The 18,627-nt window shown below is 36.9% G+C and overlaps 1 protein-coding gene across 1 annotated transcript in view; it reads right to left on the bottom strand.

Annotated features, from left to right (window-relative positions):
* LOC137287550 (protein O-mannosyl-transferase TMTC1-like) overlaps nucleotides 1-18,627 on the bottom strand; it is a 58,024-nt gene that overhangs the window by 35,960 nt on the left and 3,437 nt on the right. The window contains exon 2 of the mRNA XM_067819902.1: nucleotides 11,123-11,300. Within this exon, the coding sequence (XP_067676003.1) occupies nucleotides 11,123-11,300 (178 nt within the window). The remainder of the gene's footprint in view (nucleotides 1-11,122; nucleotides 11,301-18,627) is intronic.

Genomic DNA, 18,627 nt, shown 5'->3' on the forward strand with positions numbered 1-18,627 from the left:
CACTAATTCTCCAGTTACATCATACTTTCCCCTACACACGACTCTCCCAGGCAGGTAACTGCCACGCCCATCAGTCGATATCACCTTATGTATGTTGTCACTGCTGACTATGGTCCTCACTTGTCTAATATTTTACATCATGACAGTTCCTTTTGTACCACTAGTACATTACAGTTTCAACTGAACATGCATAGACAGAAAGGCTGATCCAGGATGTTTCAAAGCTGAACCCTCGACTTGGCCCTGCCAATGCAAACAGTAACTTCAATGTAGTGTTTAGACATAGATGGATGGATTAATTTAGAGTAGATGGATAGTGTAATTTAGAGTAGATGGATAGTGTAATTTAGAGTAGATGGACAGTGTAAATTTAGAGTAGATGGATAGTGTAATTTAGAGTAGATGGACAGTGTAATTTAGAGTAGATGGATAGTGTAATTTAGAGTAGATGGATGGTTAACCTTTGAGGGGATGGATGGTTTAATTTTGAGTAGATGGACAGGGTAATTTAGAGTAGATGGATAGTGTAATTTAGAGTAGATGGATAGTGTAATTTAGAGTAGATGGATAGTGTAATTTAGAGTAGATGGATGGTTAACCTTTGAGGGGATGGATGGTTTAATTTTGAGTAGATGGATAGAGTAATTTTGAGCAGATGGATAGCATAATTATGAGCAGATGGATAGTGTAATTTAGAGTAGTTGGATAGTGTAATTTAGAGTAGATGGATAGTGTAATTTAGAGTAGATGGATAGTGTAATTTAGAGTAGATGGATAGTGTAATTTTGAGTAGATGGACAGTGTAATTTAGAGTAGATGGATAGTGTAATTTAGAGTAGATGAATGGTTAACCTTTGAGGGGATGGATGGTTTAATTTTGAGTAGATGGATAGAGTAATTTTGAGCAGATGGATAGCATAATTATGAGCAGATGGATAGTGTAATTTTGAATAGATGGATAGCGTAATTTTGAGTGGACGGATGGTTTAATTTTTAGCAGATGGTGGTTTAGATTTGAGTGGATGGATAGTGCAATTTCAATTCAATTGAATGGTTTACCTTTGAGAGGACTGATGGCTGGATGAATATGATCAACATATGATGGTGTTTGAAAAGGGGTAAGTCTGGGTTTATGATTGTGTGGACTGAAGTCTGAATGTGTGCACCACAGACATGTTCCTAATGGCCTAAAACAAGAGCAAGGTAATGATGACAACAAAACCACAACACAAAATAATAATAGATTAGAAACTTAATGGTCGACATGTTGCACTGTTTACCAGCCAGATGTACACAGATAAACACCTAAATATTCAAGATAAGTGAGAAACAAACAAACCCACTCATAACAGAGCTTCACGTTTCTGTTTACTTTGCTCTATAATAATGGAGGCCTACACTTGACTGAGAGCATGGAGTCCACTCACTGCTGACTCTTCTTTGCTCATACTGATAAAGTAAGGTGGCCTGGCTCGCATCCAGATCGTTACCAATTTACATGAAAGAACATGCCATCATTCCATGGGACTTTTAATTAATGTCTTATTTACTTGTTAGTTGTTCAGTCAGATAAGGATATTGCTGATTCATTACACATCAAACATTAACTGCACATTTATCATTCAAATAAAATTTTGATCTGACAGACTAAGTTTAAAAAATTGAGTCAGTTTACCTTTTTCAGCTTTTCATCTCCACCTTTCGAATCTCAATTTTCTCGAACATCTGGGGAATTTATGATTTGATGTGATAAACTAAAACAATTGATGGCTGACATTGGAGATTAGAAACACATTCTAAAACACCTGGATGGCCTGAGAGAGAGAGTGAGAGAAAGAGAGACAGAGAGAGAGAGAGAGAGAAAGAGAGTGATGCTGGATTACAGATGTTTAAAACTTTTAGCATTTTTGGGTCAGTGGAAGTTTTTGACCCTCACTAAAATGTCAAATAGTGCTGCTATTGGGGTGTGACTGAGCTGGCTTATAACTCCATTACCACTTGACTAGAACCTACATCCAGTCACAGCCTAGTATCCATGCTAATGGCTTGAAATCACTCTTTCAGTCTGCCACCATGAAAAGCACTGAGCCTTTACTAAGCCTTCAGACAATGTGTTTCCACATTCATAAAGGAAAACCAGATTGATACCATGGTTCAACCATCGACGCAGCTTTATTACTTTTGGACTTTCAGTGAGTACACTCATTTGTTAGCTTTCCCAAATTAGGTCTTGCTGTCTGTGTCAACAAAACCTTTCCACCAAGATTCCACAAGAAAACATAACCTAATAAGAAAATTGGTATCCGTATATTTTGCCTGTATGGAAGAGGTCTGTGGAAAGCCTTGAATGACCCAAGATTGTCCAAGGTTAAATTACAGGGTTGGCGTCAACACACAATGTCCAGTACAAAATATGTCTACAACTAATATCATCCCTCATTGACCTCAGTGTGAGACCATCACTTGCTCGACAGCTCACTACTTTGCTGGACAATCTCTGTAAATGCCTGTCCTGCTGAAAAAGCCATTCATCTTTACAGGAAGAATTGTGGGCTGTGATGGATGGATAGGGGATAACCCTAGATTCAATGGTAATGGCAAAATGATCTGTTTCTCTGCCCCCATAGATGTGAAGAAAGGCTGGCTGACCCCGCTGAAGCCACTTGGCCTTGCATGTATTTGCTATTAAGATGCTGAGCGTAAGTCCTAGGTGATATAATTCCTGTATTGTCCCCGTACTGCTGATGCTCCTTGTCAATCAATTAATCCACTCCAGTACAATATGAACTGTTCACCTGACAAGACCGGTACAGTATGACTACTCCAACTAATCATGTTTAGTGAAAATTTATCACCATTTCAAAGACAATCTGATACATTTCATAATTAAAACTAGAGGTCTGAAATTAGGGACACAAAGCTAAAAACCAATAGGTTTGTGTTGAAACATCAAAAATGATACAGAATATTTACTAAAGGTGTACAAATGATAGGATGTGTAGGTCCTTGTTCTGAGTAGGTCCATAGCAAGACCTGTGCTGGGACATGTGACGTATTATTCAATATTCTAAGATGCTTCGGTGAAAGATCAAAAGTGCAAACAATACTTTATCAGACGATAATGTGCACTTTTTGCATTACGTCACAATGTGTTGACGTCACTGTGCCATTCCAGACTGCCCCTTCGTAATGGAACTTTTTTGCATTACGTCACAATGTAACCGACGTCACGATGGTCATCGCCTCATACAGCCTTCCACAGTAAACTTCTTCGTCGCATCCCGTTTCTTGGTTCTCAGTTTCATCACACAACCAACATCACTGTGGAAACATTACGTTTATGTTTTCCGACGGATAAAATGTCTCATAGTTAGACTCAAAATCTTACAGAGACACGATAATGTTGGCAGTGTTTACATTCCCACAATGCAATTGTGGAATGTCGCTTGACTTGTCAGCTTCCTCTGAATGTACTGATCTAAACTTTCGTGGTAGTAGAAATGAGGCGGTCATATTGCCTTGTATGGTTTAAGAGAATCACGGATCTAATTAAAATGATCTACAGAAGATATTTAACCCGAACATAAACCATCACCAAACTGTTCATCATTTGTTTTTCTAGTAACCTTTGTCTTAACGTAGGGGGCTGACACGTCAAAAGAACAGCACGTCAGTTAGCCCTGTGCGAGGATTCTTAATTTAGGTCACAGACACCGTCGTTTGTTTTCTGCCACAGGTTAATAGAAACTAGGCTTAGAAGTTATTGAATACTGCATCTTAGAAAAGAAATACAGTTCGCTCTACCACCATGTATAGTGTAATAAAGCACACTTCCGCCCTGAACTATTATAACGTTAAAGCAGATGGCAAGCGTCCTCGTGCTTTAACTATAATAGTTCAGGGCGAAAGTGTGCTTTATTACACTATACATGGTGGTAGAACGAACTGTATTTCTTAATTAACCCATGGTTTTACACCAGGTTAGACATTGTTTTATCATATAACGGTTATACCACTTAAGTCTACCAATGGTCATATACCAGGTGAGACATTGTTTGATCACATAACAGTTAAACACCTCAAGTCGTTAATGATCAAATTTCTTTCTGACCATGCCTGCATTTCTTCAGACTTTCACATACTTGAGTAAACATAAGGCTTTTGGCAACTTGGTGTGTGCATGATCAGTTTTGTACACATGTACAGTTAGCATTTGCCCAGGCTCCAGTAAACCAGTTCCAAATCAGATATGTTGCACATGCCCCATATGTCTTGACCCTTCAGCAGTGGTAAGGTATGCTCTAGTTAGCATTGGGTAAGGCACAACAGCAGCAACATTTGACACTGTCTCTGCTTTAATATGTACCATATCTTTCACATTTACCTGTTTCACTGTTGTGATACTGACTTTTTGTTATCAAAATTGTTTCTGACGAGAGCAACCATCTGCATTAGCATGTGCCTGATCCTCTAGATATAGGGGCTGCAAGCAGTTGTCCAGGTAGCCCTGCTCCTAGCCTGTACTGAAGGCTAAGCACATGGATGTATAGTAATTCTATCCTTCACAGAGGCAAGTCTAGATACGTGGACAGTACAGTCTGGTAGATATATATTTACATTTTTCAGAGGTTATCACTTAAACTATTAATTATCACCATAGACACTTGTGCTAGTCTTTCGGCTGGCTGCATACAGGTGACCAGGTAAACTAAGGTTACAGACAAACACTACAATGACTACCAGGCACAGCTGTTGCTACCTTTATGTAACTGCCATTCATAATCAATATATTATTAACATTCAGTGATGAAAGTCCTCTATGAACTCTATATTTGTTTTGGTTTTTTTTCTCATGCATATGACTATAAATGCAGTGCATATTTCAGAGTATCAGCGCTCTGTCCAAGTGTGTCATGACAGCCCTGGCTGCTCTGTGGCTAGTGCAGCTGTTTCCTACAAAGTATCCAAGATAAGCAAGCAGGTTGGTTTCAGGTAAACTGTGCCTGTTCCCAATTCTGCAGATTTCTTATATGCTGAAGCCTTTCCCAGCCCAATCGCCCATGCCCCCCCTGCAAAAAAAAACAGAGAAAGAAAGAGAAATGCCAAAGATTTCAAATATGTGTAGTAATTTGCATGATATGTATTTTTTTTTGTATAAAGTTGTAAATTAATATAAATAATACAACATTAGTGACAAAACGGAAATTCATTTTTCACTAGTATTTGAAGCAAATATGTTGATAATGGAAATTCTGATCAATTCACAAATTGCTGATGTTACACTGATGAATATAGCCTCTTCCCCCTGACCATTGTGATAGGACAGAGCAACATGACATCAGTATCATCATAGTATTAATCACATTACATGGTCCTTTTGGCCAATACTTAATGAACAAGGTGATGTAACATTGTCAGCTTGTTGAACACCACCCAGTAATGCTGTAGCTATATGACAGCAGCCTGTAGATAATCACGTGTGAACCAGACAATCCAGTGATTGATATCATGGGTAATGTGCAAGTTAACAGGTAACAATGACATACAACCATCCTAGAACCAGTGTTTGCAATGCTTTAAATTGCCAGCTGGCAATACAAGTAACCAAGGTTACGTTGGATTATGAAGGGAAGATTACAATGGTGTAGTGCAGTGTGCGAAATAAATTCCTGATTTTAATAGTCAGGACAATTAAAAAAGAGAAATTTTGCTAGAGGGTCAGACTAGCTATGACTAAAAATAAATAGCCATTCAACACGTGAATGTGTTCACAAGTTTCATCATTACACTGCTAATATGATAAACATGTTATCAGGCCATAAGGACACACGAGTGTATTAACTTAACAAGTCTGATAGAGTGATATATTTACAAAATGACCCATGAAAACTCACTAGACAGTCAGGATAGTGACTGTGAAGATTTAATGGCTCGACTGGATTTTTACAAGCCACGGGCCAGCGGGCCAGTTGTTATTACACAGGTGTAGTGACATTGATACAGTGTGACTTAAAGCGTTTTATCACCTGATAGAGTACAGTCAGCTCCTGATGTGTTAGCAATGCATCCAGTAATTGTTGACAATGACAGTATGAGACACTGCTAAGCTCAGGATAAAAGTCTTCTTCATTATCTCATATATAACTCAAACAATATCAGAAGAAATTTTTTTTTAAACAAACATGTACCTATCAACCTAAATTCTGACAGCAATTAAGTTGTGACTTTTTATCAATGGGATGAACTGTACCATGAAAACATGGATCAAAACAAAGCATATAATTGCACAACATCTCTTACAGTTTTGTTCAAATTCATTCAAGTTTAAAGCTCTTGTATCATTCTCTGCATCTTTTCTCAATGCTCATCTAAAGCCTATTCATCAATATCTGCGAGTGTCATAACTCATGACAACTTCCTCAACTCAGACCAGAGGAATGTCGCCTTATTGCTGACACAAATGATGATGAAACGTTCTTTTGGGATCAGTGAACAATGCTGTCTTTCTCTGTTGAATTTAGACAGCATGTCCTGGAGTGCAAACACTGTCATCACAACATGGATCAACACGTGCAGACAACCAGGCATGTTATATGCAATTCTGATCACCTGAAGTGACAACTGGATGACTCTGTTTCCAACTATGAGTGAGTGAGCGAGTCTTGTTTTATGCAACTTTTAGCAATATTCCAAGAAATATTACGGTAGGGACATCAGAATCAAACCCATGCCTATGGCGACTCAAGGAAACGGTTTAACCATTTAGCTACCCTACTGCCCATTTCCAACAAATGCAATGACTTTTATAATAAATACAGTGAACATCTCATTTGTCGAGCAGACACATAGACAGTTTCTGTCATATACCCTCAGTCTACTGACAGAACCTATACCAAAACCAATATGTCAAGATATTACTGGTGATAAATGATTGGTGGCTTTGAAGTGATGGACTTTCAAGAATGAACTGTTTTAGTCATAGTCTTAATTTTAAGTCGTATCTGAAGTTTCTGTAATGGTAGTTCCCACAATTACTGGCTAATCAGGGATTAATTAACATGTGTGAGCTGAGGACTGTCAAAACTTGGACAAAATCTTAAAAACTACTACACTACTATCGACTACTCAACATGTTGCATTGTGGGAACCAAGTAGTTAAAGAACAAACAAAATATTTTTCTTCTTCAAAGAAATACCCAAACAGATTGACTAAATGTTTGTAAATATCATTTTACAATTTGAATTATATCTTTGAGTTTTTTAAAGCTGCATCAAATCTTGTTCGCAAGGTGAAATGTACTTGGCAACAGAATGTTTTTCAACTGGAGAAAATGCTGATTTTCTTCTTCATGTTAAAACTGTTTCCTGTCATATCCATAGTGCTCTTTGTTTCAGTAGCAGCTCAAGTTCAGATACTCTTCATTTAGATCCAGAAATAAAGTTGTCTTGCTTAAAAATACAAATTAAAGCAAATAAATCTTTGGCCAGACCAATTTTTTTCATGTTTTACAAATCCAAAAATTGTATTTTCTCAAGAATATGCGAAAAAAAAAATTGAAATTAATTTTACCTGCTCTAAAAATTACATTCTAATGGCCAAAAATGTATATTGACAAAAAATATTTTTTGATTGTGTTTGTTGCCTTCCAGTATTAAAAAGTATTTAAATTTAGTAAATATTTTAACTGGTAACGTTTTTATTTTTTTCCCCGTGTTGCTTTTAGGTTTTCTGAGAACCAAAATCCATAAATCAAGTAAAAAAATTGGTCTTGGCCTAATTCAAAAGGAATTCTCAATATGGGTCTGGATCTGAGGCAATCTAGACTTGCCAATAATTCTAGGCTTCAGTTGGACTTTCTAACTTAACTTTTTTTTCCAGTCATTCAGACTGTATATCAGCTACATCACCTCATGTCCCTTTGTATCAGTTCTGTCAGACCCAGGAGATCGAGCCAAGGAAAAGGGAGTAACGTCAGTGTTATAAACACTGTATGTAAGAAATAACTTTATCTGAGAGTTTGTTTTACACCACCCTGGTTAGGTCTCTTCGTCTCATATGCCAGTGCCACCGTAGTCATTCAACACAAGTCTTCTCAATTTGCTGTCCAGATCTTTTTCTTATCATCCTGATCTTGAACACTGAGCTTTTTATATGTGGCATTATGTTGTAAATGTGGAAAGATTAATTCCTCGTGCATACAGGGCTGTCATTGCACATGTCATAAAAACTACTTTATTACTTCTCACCAAAAATGTTCAAGCATGTTCAAACTCTAAACAGGTAATTCTCTGTTATCTCTCACCATTCAAACCAGTATATGTGGATTTCAAATTGTTTTAAATTAGGTTCCTTTTGAAACAAGCCCTGGTTGACCGTCTGTATTGTCTTGCCTTCATTATGTTGAACTACCTTTAGTGTTGAATTATGTTGAACTACCTTTAGTGTTGAATTATGTTGAACTACCTTTAGTGTTGAATTATGTTGAACTACCTTTAGTGTTGAATTATGCTGAACTACCTTTAGTGTTGAATTATGTTAAACTACCTTTAGTGTTGAATTATGTTGAACTACCTTTATTGTTGAATAAGATTTCCACAAAACTCAAGATAAAATATCTGAATGTCAGCAGTAGACAAAGAACTATCTGTGGCCCAGTTTTGTATAACAGGTAGATTAATATGTATACGCTTCTCATGTTATTAACAATTATCTGTATTAAACTTTTCACTTTCATGAATAAAAGTGATTCAAACATGAACTAAACAAAACCTTATAAATGTGAAAAAATATTTAATATCTACTTGTGTTTAAAACCATTACAAAACCATGAATACAGAGGCTTTCTAGTAACTGTCAAGTTTGTAATGAACTCCATCAGCGTACAAGCTATACCTTATGAATTTCTGCACGCTCAGCTTGCCATGTAAAGAAATGTCAATATTCTCTTGAAATCAAACTACATGTATTTGACTTTTTCAAATTATAGGTTCATGACGTCAATATAAAATATTTAAAAACATGTGAAATGCATACCAAATGCATGACCCTTACATAGTTAACTAAGAAAATATCTGGATAGCATGACATGTTTCAGCACAACACGCCATTCAAAGACTAAACATGTTTTTTGTACAAGTGATTATGAGTAACAGATTGTGAAAATGAATCAGTTTGAATACATTTCTTGATCTGTGAGAGATTTCTAGAAGCTATAAATGAGAGGCCGTACAGGATGAATCTGTCATTAAATACTTTCAGCCATTTTATTTGTCAAATACAACACAGGTGAAATTCATCATATTCAGACGTCATATTCAATGCCTCTTCTTTGTGATTCATGTTTGTATAAGTTTCAACAAGTTTCAAATATCTACTCATATTAGAGCCAAACCATGCAGTACCTAAAAGGCAAACTTCTATGATCGTTTTGTCCACTCATTGCAGACAAGACTTATCTGTATGTGAATACATGAATATGACCATGTATGTCTTCAAGTGCTAACAGGTTATAAAAATGTTATAAAAATGTTTCCCCTGTTATACATTTCTTAAGAGTTTATTCTGTCCATTCAAATGGTAATAATAATAAATAATTGTGAATGTATTATACACCTTTTCCATGTACTCAACACGCTAACGTACAATCTGATTATTACTGCCCTGGATAACTCAAGCATAGGCACTAGAAGATTAACGGTCACATTGCTTATCCTACTGGGTACCCATTTCCAGCTGGGTGAGCAGAGGCAAGTTTGAACAAACTCACCTGCCTAAGGTGAGACCACTTGTATCACACATGGTTAGTAAAATGGTAACTAAAGGCCATACAAGATACCATGTAATATATCCAACATGGTACCACTGAAGCATCACAACATTCATTAAAATCATAGCTTTCATGGACAAAGTTGAAAACCACTCAAGCATCAAATGGATTTAATCTAAGGTGAAAATTTACACACAATCTTTATTTCTTGTTTCATGATGCACTCAGCAGTTTTCCACCTATATAATCTCTGTATGTAAAATACTGAATCTGAATCCAAAAATCCAGTGATATTGTGAACATCAATCTGAGCAATTAGGATACAGTGACATATGTCAACCAGTCAGCAAACCTGATGCCCAATCCCCTTTAACATGTCAATTCTTGCCAGGGTCACAACACATTGCTTTTTGGCCACTGAATATGTAAAGTCATTTTTACTTATCTGACAACAGTAAAGTTTGATGAATAAAATTCTGAATATAAATAATTGTGCTGAAAATTTGTAAAAGCTCTCAGTCATGCATTTTCACTTCCAGATTGTTTATCATAAAGATTATAGTATTAAGATTATATCACGGGCTATGTATGCATAACATACTAAACTACAGACTGTATATTTGACAGTCTGAGAGTGTCTGTTTTACCCCTGAACAGAATTCTGAATAATACAGCTCTATGTCAGTGATAGAACAAACAGACCCCAGCACAGACAGGCATAGATCATTATCTGGCTGGATGAAACCCAGTCAAACTCCTGAACATGTTGACATTCCACTAACTTTTGGACACTGAAGGATTTAACACCAGCCACGGTAATGTGAGACCATCCAACTATATCTGGCACCATAGCTAGTAGAGACAATGTTCACTGTTGTATAAAACACACTGGACTAAGGTATAGTACACTTAATAGTGCAGCTATATATGAAGGTAACACGTTATATTTGGGGATACACTTAGCTCTGTCAAGATTCTCCTACTTTCGTTGGGTTGAGTCCCATCTAAGATTCGAACCCACACCCTAAGAGTCAGGCACCTAATCACCAATACACAAAGTCAGCTGCCTAGCTTGCTGACCAACTGCAACTTCCACAAAACCGAAAGGCGGACAACCAGTAGACTTTGTGTACCCCTCTCATAAATGAATATGATGATGTAAAATATTTACCAATAAACTTTGGTGTAAAACAGCATTCACTTAATTATTTACTTTTACTATAATTATTTATTTTATTATTCTTATTTTATTCAAAGCAGTGCCTATGGTGTACAACCACAACCATTCAGTCCGATGTTCTGCTGGTGAATGGTGCACTCTGGTCTGACAAGGAGGAGGGTGTATGAATACTTACTGCCTCAGAGTGAACTGGGTGCACAGCAAACAACAGCCCTGCGCTGGTCGAGCACTCTCTCGGGATGGAGAACACGCTCAGGCACATGTATGTGAAAAGCATGGTGACAATGGAATGAAGGATGACATTGACGATGTGGAACCATGAAGCAGTGCCATTGCTTAAACTGTAATCCAGTCTGAAACATAAACAGGGGTAGAAAAAATATTATAAAGTTGAAGTCTTTTTTCAGTTGTTTCAGTCACTCTGTATTTTATCATCTGCTATTCCACTACTATTGCAATGCAGTGCCAATGTAAAAAGTCTACTTGTCAATTTGCCTGTGAAGATCGGGGATAGAAAAGGTCTTCAGCAACCCATGCTTGCCACAAAAGGCGACTATACTTGTCATAAGAGGCTTGCTGACTTGACTGACACATGTATTCAGGTCCCAGTTGCGCAGATTGATGCTCATGTAGTTGATGAGAGGATTGTCTGGTCCAGACTCAATTATTTACAGACCATATAGCTGGAATATTGCTGAGTGCGGCTTAAAACTAAACTCACTCACTAGATGTCCATGAATAGCATCACTAATGACACAGATTTTCATGACTTCAGATTTTCCAGTTTCTACTAAGAGATCTTATCTCACAACTTCCTTCGAATTCCAGAGACTATGAACCAAAAGTCAGAAGCAGGGACACCATGAATTTGGTTTTAGCAATAAGTTCATAAACTGAGGTTGCATAGGGTGCACAAAAATTTAAAATGCAAAATTAAACTTAACGGTTTTTATATTCTCAGTGAATATTCAAAGTGTTTGTCAGTGTTTACCAAGCTTAAATATTGAACCTTTTTCATTTTAATGGTAATTGGTTAATGATTATTATAAATGAGTGATGGGCTCTGATGAACATCCCCTCAACATTTTAGAAATAAATATATGAAAAAGAGTTTGAAGATCTTTGTCATGGGATGAGTCTTTACCCAAGGTTGTGATTTAGAAATAACTAAAAAAAATAAAAGTACAGTATCAGGATAGAAATAGTTGTCACACCAACAGCACCATCATACATATCATATCACTGACCCACGATCATTGCGCTCACATTGTTTATGTATAGGATAAAGCATGACCAATGTGCATTTCCCTCAGGAAAACAGACCATATAGCTGCTTTATCAAACTTTTAAATCGACTCAGGATTCATACTTTAGATATAATTTCAATATTTGGTATTCACTGAGGGAAATCAACTGAGATGAGACTGGCACGTGAAGTCTCACCTTGCACACAAAATACACATGCACTCTTCACACATGACCCATGCCCTGCACATGCACTGCCTGCACTACCCGCCTTATGAGGAACACACGGTTCATACTGAGAAACAATCTCATTCTTCACAGCGATCCTTCGTAGCCTAGTGGATAAAACCGCCAAGCTAGTAAGCGAAGGGATGCAGGTTCGAAACCAGGTATCAGCACCATACATGTTGGAAAATGTCAGTAACATTATATTTTACGATCATATTCAGAGATGGCAAGAAAAAGTCACATCAACCTTCAAAACAAGTAACAAATCAATTAGTTCGTCGACAGAGGGACGATATTGAACTAATATCCCATGGCAGAGGGACGATATTGAACTAATATCCCATGGCAGATGGGCAATATTAAAGTAACACCTCCTCATTGATGGGCATCAGGTTTATAAAAGACAATTACTGAGCAACAACCAAATTCAACCTTCATATGTCTACCATGTTGTTTCATGCTTGGTGACAGCACCAAGTAGGATATTGTTGTACACACGGACAATTTACAAAACGACCATAAATATACTTCAATTTGTTTTCCTTCCTCGACAAAGTTTAAGTTTCAGATAGACAGTTCCCCCCCCCCCCCTCCCAAAGCCAGCTGTGGCAGATTTATTGTTACAGGGGATCTTTCTGATGTCTACTCAGATTAAACTAGGTCCCAACTCAGCATGAGTCAACTGCAAAAACGTTCACTGAATTGACGTGCGCCCAGGAGACATGAATAAATATGAAAAAAAAACATTTGTCGCACACATCCTGACTGTATGTCAATGTGAATCTTTTGACAGTGAACTGTCAGCGTACTTTGAGGAGCACGCATCCAGCCCTCAATATGTAGACATAGTAAACACAGTAACGACTACAATAAGTCATTTTGTTGGGTGATTGATAACTGGGTGTCAGCTCAACACCAACAAGGCAGAGCTCACTTTAGTCCCCAGTGCGCATCAGCAGATGTTTCTTTACTTTGATGTTTAAGTGAAGAAAAGATAAAACAGAATAAAAAATGAGTAAACTGAATAAAACTGTTTGGTTGTAAACATCCATGCGGTTGAAACAGAGTTTTTCAGTACTACCTCTGTCTGTCTGTCAGATGCAAGAACAGAAGACTACTCTGGATAATAAACAAAGAGATAAATATTTAACCATTATACCTGCTGAAAGATAATAACAAATATTCAGTATGCATTGTTACAAGTGGGTTTTTGAAGTGGCTATCGCCCCATTATAATACAAAAGATACTGTGATACTTGTTTTAGAGGGAGATGATATGTGTCTCACATCTGAATCAGTAAGGTGTCCTCTGTCAGAAGGGATTACCTGCCTGTGATATCATCTTGGGACAGTCATCATGAATCCACTAACATATACTACGCTAGGAAGATGCTCAATACTCGCATCATAATACAGGTTCCCAGAAGATCTGGGTTAAACTGATGAAACACCACCTTTTGAACAAAATGGTCTTCACTGCCAAGATTCATATCATCTAAAAGATGTTACATAGGACAATGTTAGTTTTACTCCTATGGCCTTAACAAGTTGCACCTCCTCAAAAGGTTTTTACTTTGCCTACTCAGGTTGTTTTATAAACATCTAGCTATAAAATGTGTCTGACCAAATGCCAAAGGATCACATTCTGTCACTGATGTAAAGCAAAGTCTACTTAATGTTAAGAACCACATAGACCTAGGGCCAGATTTTCAAAGCTCTCTTAGCGCTAAGTTAGTCGTAGGTTATTGTTAATGCATGGAACTTATGACTATCTTAGTGCTAGGAGAAATCTTGGTCCAAGACCTGAATGTTTTTCTAAGGTATGAAACTGGAGACTTTGGTCTTGGACATGTGCGTTGTTAGACATTGTTGGTTTTGTGAAGAATGTACTAGTGTGTCAACAATGTTCATGATTTAACTGTCAAGTCATTTGAATTAAATGACTTTATTTCATACAGCAGCAAGTTCTCACTACACTACAGCTGTTGTATTGTCAAGCCTGGGTCATTAACATTGTAATACAGATTCATTTTTCTCAGTGTTTATGCCATCTTTTCCAAAAATTCCACTTTATTTATTACCAGCATGAAATGCCCTGTCATGCCCAGTATCTCGCAAAGAGGGGGTTAAATGAGGTTTTAGGTTGCTATGTGATTTTTTATATATTAATTTTTATGCAATGTCTAAAACAAGAAAAATGTTTTCAAAATCTGATCATCTGCCTTTAAGGTGATGTAATGTCATTACGACAGTGCCCATGACAAACAGTGATTTATGATAACGTGGTGATTGTATTATCGGAGGAGACATGAGCTGTCTACCACATGGTAGACACTGGTTATTTTCTCTGCTTATGTACCCTGCATAGTCACTGCTGCTGACAGGGAACGACACTATCTTCCTCACTTACTTATGTCAGGTAGTTACCTGTTGTCAGTCAAGGGTGTTTCATTGATTTAGTGCACCTGTACCTGCACATATGCTAACAAGTAGCACTGTTCTTTCTAAATTACAACAGCTTGTAAATAAATTCAGTCTGTATCAGATAATCCAGTGATTGATCTAATAAACCACATTTCACACAGGCAGGAAAACAAGAGATCAACCCAAGCAACAATGAATCCTTAATGCACTACTGTAGACATAGCCAAATCCAGAACTACCCAAAGGGGATCTCAGATTGACCATTATTATATTTTAACATCACGGTCTTCTTCATAAGATTACTGAAATTGAATCAAATAAACCATTTATTAAATTCTCCACGTATATAATGTTTTAAAGTCATAAATGGATTTTGAATAATAATACCAAACTATGTATGATGTTAAAGTGCAGTCTCCCTGAAGCACCATATCACATGGATCAGGATGCATGTTTTGATAGCATCATTACCATGGCAACACATTTCCCTGAGTGTCCTGCTTTTCAATAATCTGATATATCAGAATGTTGCTGAACACTATCAGTTGTGTCAACACTAACTGACTAACAGCAGCATAGTTTCCATAATGCGTGAAATCCTATCTTATCAACAATCTAGCTGACAATAAAGGCCTGTAATTACTGACTAGACACCCCTGTCAGAACAGATACTGTCATTGATAACCCATATAGCATACAAGGAAGTCACACAAGCATAGAAACAATGAACCTCAAGACATACATTGATAAGCTGGCAGTAGACCTTATTTCATTTAACTATCCATAGAATAACATTAAAACTATAACTTTTGATAAGGTCAAACCATTTGTACTTCTTGTTTTATACATTTTGTCCTCAAAATAACTTAAAGGCAGGAGGGGGAAAATATTATATAATTCACCAGTCAAAGTAATATTCCTTTTAAAAACTAAAAGCAGTTTACTTTGGGCAAATTATGAAGTGTATATTGGTTTAAAATAAAAACAATGAAAATTTTTGTGTAAGTTTAAATTTTTGGCCAATTAAAGCATTCTGATTTTTTTTTTGAGCGAGAAAAATTATCATTTTTTTTCCTTTTTCGTAAAAAAAATTCAATCGGTGGATCCACAAAACAGGAAATAAAATTGGTAAGGCCTGATAAAAATGAGAACAGATTTAGGTCTGTTTAACCACCTTTATTTTCTAAAGACCTGTGAAGGTCCCGGGGTAGAATAGGCCTTCAGCAACCCATGCTTGCCATAAAAGGTGACTATGCTTGTCTTAAGAGGCAACTAAGGGGATCAGGTGGTCAGACTTGCTGACTTGGTTGACACATGTTATCGGTACCCAATTGTGCAGCTGTTGATTACTGGATTGTCTGGTCCAGACTCAATTATTTACAGACCACAGCCATACAGCTTGAATATTGCTGACAGCGGAGTAAAACTAAACTCGCTCACTCACTCATTTTCTACCCCATGGTTCATTCAAGAGACATTTTCAATGCTTCCATTTCACAGACCAAGCAACCCACAGAAGATTTTAAAATTTTCATAATTTTTTTTTATTAATAAAAGAAGGTGACGCCACATCAACGGGTAGTCCAGCTTTATCTATGCCTCAACTACATTTTGTAACATCCATAATTTTGGAGTAATTGTCCTTCTACCTATAAACCACTGTCTATGTTTTGATAGTACATGTGTATTGTAGGTCTCACAGCAACATTGTGAGAGGTGGTAACTTTCAAGAGACCTGCCTTGAAGTCTTACATTAAATTGTCTGGCCTAGTTTTTCAGTAGTGTTGTGTAGACAAGGTTTCATTGCGAATCAATTACTGCTATTTGAAAATGTCATAACTGCCACTAACAAAGCTTAGTATCTTAACCCACTGGTGAAATTCTTCATGGAATTTTACTGAAACTGAAACTGTGTTATGCTGGAGTTGCTATATTGTTTCACTGTCAGGTATTGTGATGGGTGTTTTGTATTTCATGTGTATAATGTTGTTAGACACTCCTCATGAGTTTAGTTGAAGGTTTCTCTGTTACTCAGTGTTGTATATTTACAACCCAAAACTTAGCATCATATTTTATCTAGGACTTCAACATTTACTTGTAATGAGGTAACTACCTTGCTTTGTATCAGACCATGGCAAAATGTGCAGTAGGTGTAAACTGCTGGTTACAAAACCGATAATGAATGGCAAAAGAAACGCAACTCTGGCTTCTTGTCAAATTTTTAAACAGAAGACATAAATATGAATGCTTATTTTTATGAGATTTCATTTTTTTAAAACTTGCGATGGATCCTTTGAGTTCAGCATATTTCCACAATGATATCATTATATATGTCCTGAAATTGATGTCCTAGTAAAACACAACAGCTGTTGCACAACCAGCGATTAAAGCACACCTAGTTCCGCGTGTTTGTAACATTACTGTGTGTACTGCTGGGTGAGATACAGGCCACGGTGACAGTGGTTGATGACCAACTCATCTGCTCTGTCATTCTCCTCAATCACACAGGCCTCCCTCTCCTTATTGGGGAGAACATTACATTTCACAAACATTTAGCATATTATGTTGTCCTGATACAGAGAAACCCACAGACAAAACTGCCATGTGATGACATGGAGTTTTAGTGATACATTTATTCTAACATAATCTGTCATATTCTTTATTCTCAGGAAGTCACTGGTTTAACAATACAACAAAACTCACTGTTAAACTTCAGAATATTCATACCATCGACCCTGACTGAAATGAGAGAAATGTTTTACATGTCGTTACATGTTTGTTTCTACAGTGTCAGGGTAGTGGGTAGCCTTGCGGATACAGCGTTTGCCTGAAGCCTGGGTTCCATGCTACAAAGGAATACAGTTTGTAAGGCATGTATCCAGTGTCCCTTGCCATGATTTTGCCTGAATATTTAAAACCATCAACGCTAACCTGATCACAGTCTCAGCGCTAATGATCCTGTGTTAACCAATATTCTAGCTACATGTCACTGTGCCTTAAACACCATCATATACAGATTGTCCAATCTGAAATTATAAACCAATCTCTAAATACCTGATCCTAATCTATTAAAACTTTTGTAAATAGTTCACACAAGTAAACAAACCATGAATAATTTTCCTAACAATTAGAAAGTGTTCATTGAAGTAGTGTGGAAGTTAACACCATGGCTTGCTTTAGTAAAATGGAAAGAAAGAGAATCTCACCCAAGTGTCTACTGATATCAAATATATTAACACAAGATGATAAAGTAACAAATATCAGAGGCTTGCCGAGGATATTTTTACTTTTATTGAGTGTTGATATAATTGATATCAGTAGCCACGAGGGTGAGATTCTATTTACCATCCAAAATCATTCGTCATTAGTTTTCAATGAAAAATGTATATCTCTGAACAGAGCACTTGCATTAGATTTACAGTACAACGATGTCATAGCATTGTGACATCATCAAGTTCATGATGTCATAGCACTGTCGTTGCATTGTGCAAAATCTACTGCCAAAGCAATATCTCCTAGGAGACATTGTCTGATCTCACACAAGCTATACCTCCTGTGAAACACAGTTTTGGATGCTAAAATGGATTACTGCCCAGACTTACACAATCAAAACAGCTGATCCATCACCCGCAACTTCAGTAAAATGGATATAACGGATTACTGCCCAGACTTACACAATCAAAACAGCCAATTCATCACTTTCAACTTCTAAATCCAACAACATTTGACACATATCGATACAGAATACTTGTTATGCAAATATCCCCTTGTGCAATTTCTGTT

The sequence above is a fragment of the Haliotis asinina genome, chromosome 6, assembly GCF_037392515.1.
Source record: "Haliotis asinina isolate JCU_RB_2024 chromosome 6, JCU_Hal_asi_v2, whole genome shotgun sequence".
Taxonomy (NCBI): domain Eukaryota; kingdom Metazoa; phylum Mollusca; class Gastropoda; order Lepetellida; family Haliotidae; genus Haliotis; species Haliotis asinina.